Source organism: Synchiropus splendidus, chromosome 14 (assembly GCF_027744825.2).
Source record: "Synchiropus splendidus isolate RoL2022-P1 chromosome 14, RoL_Sspl_1.0, whole genome shotgun sequence".
NCBI classification, from domain to species: domain Eukaryota; kingdom Metazoa; phylum Chordata; class Actinopteri; order Syngnathiformes; family Callionymidae; genus Synchiropus; species Synchiropus splendidus.
The window spans coordinates 17,882,410-17,889,675 of NC_071347.1; the positions used below are offsets into that span (position 1 = coordinate 17,882,410).

At 45.7% G+C, this 7,266-nt stretch overlaps 1 protein-coding gene across 1 annotated transcript in view; it reads right to left on the reverse strand.

Annotated features, from left to right (window-relative positions):
* The window catches only part of mafb (v-maf avian musculoaponeurotic fibrosarcoma oncogene homolog b (paralog b)), a 45,672-nt gene extending 44,309 nt beyond the window's left edge, over positions 1-1,363 (reverse strand). The window contains exon 1 of the mRNA XM_053885121.1: positions 97-1,363. Within this exon, the coding sequence (XP_053741096.1) occupies positions 97-1,073 (977 nt within the window). The 5' untranslated portion in view covers positions 1,074-1,363. The remainder of the gene's footprint in view (positions 1-96) is intronic.
* Between the last annotated feature and the right edge of the window lie 5,903 nt (positions 1,364-7,266).

Below are 7,266 nucleotides of genomic sequence, written 5' to 3' on the forward strand. Positions count from 1 at the left end.
ATTATAGACGCTACTTTGTGACTGGGGGGGGGTAAAAAAAAGTTTGTTTCTCTGGTTGAGGGTCGGAAAGTAAAAGTTTTCAGCGCCGAGACTCACATGAAAAACTCCGGGGATGAAGGGTTGTTGTCGCTGCTGGAGCCCCCGTTTTCTCTGAAGCCGGTGCTGATGAGTTTCTCGTACTTCTCCTTGTAGACGTCCCTCTCCCTGGCCAGCCGGGAGATCTCCTGCTTGAGGTGGTCCACCTGCTGCATCAGCTGCGTCTTCTCGCCCTCCAGCACGTGCCGCTGCTGGACCCGCTTGTAGCGGCAGGACTGGGCATAGCCCCTGTTCTTGAGCGTCCTCCTCTTCTGTTTCAGCCGGATCACCTCTTCCTTGCTGACCCCTCGCAGCTGCCGGTTCAACTCCCGCACCGACATGGTCACCAGCTGCTCGTCGGAGAAGCGCTCCTCCAGGCGCAGGTGCTGGTGCGTCCCGCCCGCGCCGCCGCTGGACTGCGACCCCGACGTGGGGTGGTGAGCCCCCGAGTGGTGGTGGTGGTGATGGTGGTGGTGGTGGTGCGGGTTCCCGTTCTGAGCCGCGGCGGCGGCGATGACCGCGGACACCACAGCGGCCGCCGAGCCCATCTCCTCCCCGGCCATGGCGCCCCCTGCCCCGGCGGCGCCGCCGAACTGCTGCCCCCTGGCATAACCGTCGAAGGTCTGGAGCTGGTGACTGCTGCTGATCAGCGCCTCTACGGCGTCTTCCGGGCTAAAGCCCAGAGCCTCGGGGTTGAGCTGCTGTTGGTAGCCGCTCATCCAGTAGAAATCCTCCAAGTGCGCCTTCTGCTCGCTCCCTGATCCCGGGCTGGGCGCCGAGAAGCTTGGAGACGGGGGCACCGAGCTGCACGGCGTGCTCATCGGGGTGGAAGACAGGGATCCCCCGGCGACCAGGCGGCTGCACTGGCTGATGCTGCGATCGGGCTCCACCGGCTCCTTTTTCACTTCAAACTTCATCAGATCGAAGTCATTAACATATTCCATGGCCAGGGGACTGGTGGGCAGGTCGGAGTTGCTCATTGCCAGCTCTGATGCCATCCTCTTGCTGTTGACAGTCCTCCAAAGGGGGTGAGGAGCACCTGTCAAAGTGGGCTGCTGCTGAGACACGCACTGAGCCAGCTTGATTTCTTTATTTATTTTCTTCAAAACCCGAGGAAAAGTGGACTTTCACGCACTAATTGCGCAGCGCAGGTCTCGCTTTAGAGCGTCGATAAGTTTTTTTTCTTTTTTTTTCTCTGGAGTCTGTGTTGCACAGACGCAGCGGCGCGTTCCTCCCTCTCCTCTCCCGGTGTGCGGGTGTCTGAGCGCCGCTCTCTCTGTTTGCACCATTTAACACTTCATGGCTCCTTTTAGGATTAGTGCGCCAATTTGAGGAGGTTCGCGTCCCGGGCAAACAGTCGTGGAGAATCGAGGGGGGGAAGAAAAAAAAAAAAAAAACTCCACCCAAGGATTGATAGATTTTTTTTTTTTTCAAGGGATCAGTCAGTGGACGAGTTAAAAGCTTGTGCTTGCTTTATATGCGCTCTGACGTCAGCGCTCAAATATGAAATGGACTCGGACTCCGCCAATGAGCGTCCCGCACTCGGACCCGATTAGCATACAGGGGAGAAAGAGAAGTTTTCTCCACGGATCCGAGGCGACCGTCAAACACCAAGTCAAATATTCCCCACTTAATGTAGTCTTTTAATTCACCAACATTTATAAAAGACACTTCATGTGAACCATCTTCATATTTATAATAGTTTTTGATCATTGTTGACTTATTGAATGAAAACATCGACAACAGACGTTTCCTTTTGACCAACTCTTCGCCACAACTGCCCCAACCAGTTGTTACATATTGTTATAATATATGTTTTTGAACGTCAAAGCAGCGAGATGAAGTTCAATAGCGAGCGCGTCCTGTTCATTTTGGGAAACCCAATGTCGCCACCTTTCGGTATAAAGACAAACTACACGTGCTCAACCCAACTGAAAAATAAAAAATCCCCACGTTATTATTTGTTTAGGAAAAAATACAGACACTCTTATTCATTAATATATGTGGATGGGAAAGTTGTTAATGCCTTCATTTCCCCCCCAAATGTTTGCACGCAACATTGGTGAGCATCATGTTACCGTTGCACTTTCATTGTGGTGACTGTGGTTTATGTTGGATTTGAATCAGAATTTTTTTGACACTTGAAAACATCTGTCTTTAATATTTTCCCACTGAGGAGCCATACAGTTATATACATACAAATAGCGTGGAGCTTTGCAGTGGTGAGTAGATATCACAAGAGTCTCGACAGAGCAAAGAAGAAAGAGACCGTATCACATTCACATTAATGTGCACCTTCGCAAAAGGGCAAAGCTCAGCACCTGCCTGCAACTATGTAGCACACTCACTTTGTATTTCTGCATCATGAATTCATTTGTGGGAGCAATGATGAGGTTTAACTCCTCTCTTCCCGCTGGATACTTTTGATCTCCACCTGAAGTGACTGGTAACCCACAACAGCTTTGATTCTTCAGTGTCCCGCTCAGTGTTGGAGCATTCTGTCAGGATCCTTGCTAGAATCATGCACTTTGGTGGTGGAGTGTTCTTGTGATGCGCCATAAGAATCTGGTTTTATCAGGATTTTATGAGAGGTGCTTTTTACTGCGATTGTCTAGACTGGCTCTTGGGTGAAGCACAAGGGGGTGAATTCTCTCTGGGTCTGGTGGTGGATCTGGACTGCCTCTTGTCTCATTTTTCTGCCGACTAAGCTGTTGCAACATCCCTGTAATGTTTCCCCGGTCATGCCTGTGATTCCAGCTTCCTGATGTTTTGGTTTCTTTGACAGTTTCGTGTGTCTTCATGACATGTCTGGTTCATGTATGAGCTTAACAGCTATATGTCAAAGTCAAAATCCTTTATGTGACTAGTGAGAACTTAAAACCTTTGCTTTACAATAAAATTGTATACAAATTTATTGCGTATATCGACCAATTTTCCATATTTATCTTTTTTTTTTTTTATTAAATAACCAGCTGTAGACGACCTTGTAAAAATTCAGTTTGACCGACAACTGACCTTGTGTTTAACACCCTGCTTTACCACATGAAATGTGACTGCAGCAATATATGATCGTATAGCTGCAGAGGAAGCTTGGATATTTGGCTCGAGGTCCTGGATTTACAAGGAGATAGGACCCTGATAAGATCAATGTCTCCATGTAAAAGATGCCGTGACATCTTCTTCCTCTGAGTCTGTAGTCCCACTCCCTTGTTACCATCACAGCACCAGTGTTCTCCTCCTGAAGCACACTCCTCAAGAGAGGCGGTGGCACATCAGAACAAACAGTAAAGACGCGATATACACGGAGGAGCCATGAGTAAATAAGAGCACTCTCTCTGGAACATGTCACACGGGGGAAGCTTCAGAAAACTACAAAGCCGCCAGCAGATAATCCAACTCCCCGGTGTCCCCACACAAGCAAATATTCTCCTGGTCCCTGTGACTCTTCATGAGGATTTATCATTAAACAGGAAGGATAAACATTGTGTTTTATTCATTAGAAGACACAACAGGGACCTTTATGATGCTTTGGAATGAATATTAATCAGATCGCGTGTCCCGTCTGCTGCCGATGGAGTGAACTTGTCCTGATAAGCACCTGAAAGCAACACAACCGCTCCATTTAATGCTTTATATTCAGTCGTCTGATTGGTGGCTTCTTCATGTTACTGTAAATGGCCCGCTGGCGGTGATTCAGTCATCTCTTTTATTGTTCTCCTAAGTCTTTTTAGTGATATTTCATGAAGCAACAGCAACCCAACTCAACAAGAAGAGAGGCCCTTTTTACATAGAAATTAATCCTGAGTCGACCCAGTGATTCAGATCTGTGAAAAAAATGTAATGTAATGTTTCAGATAATAGTCACATTTATTTAGTGTTCCTTACTTGTTCATCAAAATTACTTTTCAGCCTTGAAATGATTTATAATTGTGTTTCTTGCAACATCGGTTTTTATTTATGATAATTATTTAGTATTATTCAAGAGTTTCTAAAGGTGCTGCAGCCTGTAGTCTGGCAGTTATTCAGTACCCTTCCTGTTATGAGACCATGGTGACAAAATGTGGATCTACCTATCTTTCAAAGGCCCTGTCCTGTGGCCACTGTCCCGCCACGAGGCCCATTTATGCTCCCTTTACATACGAAAATGTACCCTACGTGTCAAACAATGTGACCGTCACTGATCACATGCTTCCATGCGTTCTTTACATTGGTATAGCTATTCACCGATATATCCACCAGGGGGAGCAGCCCAGAGTCAAAAGTTTATGACAACAACAAATTGCAAAACAAACATGGCGAAGTATTGGTAATGCACCTCTTGACCAAAAGAAGAAACTTAGGCAGCATTGTAGGAGGCGGTGGTCGGAGAGGCCATTATATATATCTGGACGGAGAATTTCCACCATTGAAGTAGAGGTACATATCAGTAACAGCAACACTACCCCCATGGTTTCCGGAGATACTGCTCTGTTTGGTTCATATCCGAAGGCTTTGTGAAAAAATGCAGAAATACGGACGACAAAAGGCGGCGTCTCTATCCAGATCTGTACGTAACGTTGAGCAGTCTCCTTTGCGCTTCTCCACCTGCTGTCTATATGAGTTCATTGCACTCGAAATATTGTGAACACGAGTCTTGCTGGAAGTCTGCTCTGTCCTTGCGCCTTTCTTGTTTTCTATTATCTCAATTAAAAACAATGTTTAAATGTCAACTGAGGTCCTGACACAACAAGTATATACAGTTACACAGGGAATTGTTCCTGCTTCTTTTCCTCACACCGTGGATCCCGGAATAAAGGCCCGGAAAGAGTAAATGAGACACCGTCTGACCTTTCCCAGTTCACCCCTAGAGAACACAGGAACATCCTAGGTAACGAATAGCCCGTCTCCTGGACCTGGTTGTGATTTACTGGTACAGTGACTGTACTAATTGTTACACCCACAAGCAACACCCTCATTACAACATGACTTATGTGCCACCACCGACTAAGACTCACCTTCAGTTCCAGTCTAACCTTTTGTTTTGCCACCTGGCTTCAGTGAAGTTTCACGCTGGCTAAACACGGTCCAAGTCAAATCTGTACCTTCAACTTTTCCATATAACCCAGAGCTAAAAGGCTTTTAAATAGTCTGTAATACCCAAACACACTCCCAAATAGTAACCAAAGGGACGAGCTGTGGAAAAAAAAAAGAGAGGGGAAGCTTCAACTGGGATTTCTGCGTCACTAAGATTACACTTTATAATCATTCATTACATTCCCTATGGGAGGCTGGCTTCATTTTCCTTCTCAATCCCTGTTTAATGCCATATATTAAACTCTGCTGCCTCTCCAAATGGGCGACAACCAGATGAGTGGGCTCAGTGGGCTCATCCGAGACACATTTAATTAGCAGGCTCCAAAATGAAGTGTTTCCAGGAGTCTTAACTAACTGTTGTATCTTTCCTAATAGAATGAGAAGCAGTGGGAGACGCAAATTAGAAATAGCAGCGGCCGCCACAGCGCCGTGACTTTTCCCACAGTTTCGACAATGGAGGAAAATAGGATAATAAAGTTCTACATGATGAACATTTAGTTGCTTCTTGTGTTCATTCATTGGCCAACACGGACGCCGTGGTCGGAGAGGCCACCGAAGGACCAAAACAAGGTGAATACACAGTTCTGAAGTAAACAATCTGTACTTCTTATTCTACAGAAAACAGGTCTGATCAAAACTTACTTGTGTCACCTAGAAATATAGCCTCTTTGTTGTCCAAATAGAGGAACTCGCGGAGCAAAGTTAGACTTAGACTAGACTTTATTGATCCTTTAGGGATGACTCCCTCCAGGAAAATGTACATTTCCAGCAGCAATAGAGGCAAGAAAGGGCATGCAGTCAGGACGAGCATCACACAGAGAATAATAATAATAATAAAAATTAAACTAGATGAAAATAGGTTATTGAATTGGTTGTGAATGACTGAAGGCACTTGGTTAGAAACTCAATGGCAGCCCCCCCCTCTCTCTCTCTTTGGCTCCGTGCCTGCTGCTCCTGATGCTTCCACCTGATAATTGGCTGCAATGGGCAGACTTGAAGTGTCAAACTTTCCTCCTCACATCTGGTTATTGTCTCTCACAGCAGGCGGACATCACATTCACGTCTGCTCTCCGTCTCTTTCCGACGCAGGACGCGCTACCAATAAGCCTGAACCAACAAAGCTGCTCATGTGATCCACATTGTTATCAGTCCAACGGTTTAAAAAAAAGATCACTGACATTCAAACATCGAAAACCATGTCAATGCAAACATCTTTGCATAACACACACAACAATTAAGTGTGTCTTGTAGTGAGCCTGAGCTCGTCTTCTTGGACACACACTGCTCCTTTATTGGCCTCATCAGCGCTCGACAACATGCATCACGCAGCAGGTGAGGAGGCACCACGCCGACTCCACGCGCTCCAGAGGATTCGCCTTACTGACAAAGAAGGTTCCGCTTTTTAAAATCAAGCCTTTAATGGCTGTATCACCATGATCCGCGATTATTGCGCTGATAAAAATGATTGCTAACTGTCCACTGCTCCTGCGATGATGTGAATAATTCATATGAGGGGGATGGGAGGTGCCAGTCAGTGTGTATCATATGGAGTGTTTTACTAGCTGTATCAGTGTATTCATTTGACCTTTTAATTGTTGACATGGCAAATAAAATGTGCTTGCCAAACTAGTGCTAGTAAACGCAACAAAATTCTCAGTCCTTTTTATTTAACCAGCAAAACGTTGGAGACCAGAAACCCTCCATACACTGCTATGTTTTCATGGCGAAGCTGAAAGCGCTCCTTCACCTGGAGCCACATGATTTGTGTGGTGACTACGAGAACAACATGCAGGCTGCCAAAAACTGCTTTTTTATGTCCAACTGTAAATTATGTATGAATTCCAATGCTTCTGCACCATCAACAACACTAAACAGTTTTTTAATACAATGGGATTTAACATGTAAAATCCCATTGACCACTTAAACAGCTTTCATGATTTAAAAAAATGCATTGCGCTAATCCCTCCTCACTTACAGACATACAGATGAACACCACTCAAAGCAGATGGTGAAGATAATAGTAAGATTTCATGAAGAGAAGAGTTCAACTATATTCTCAGATGTATGTTTGAAGCGTAAGCTGAGTGTCAGGTGCGACAGTAAAAGTCAGAGTCAGTG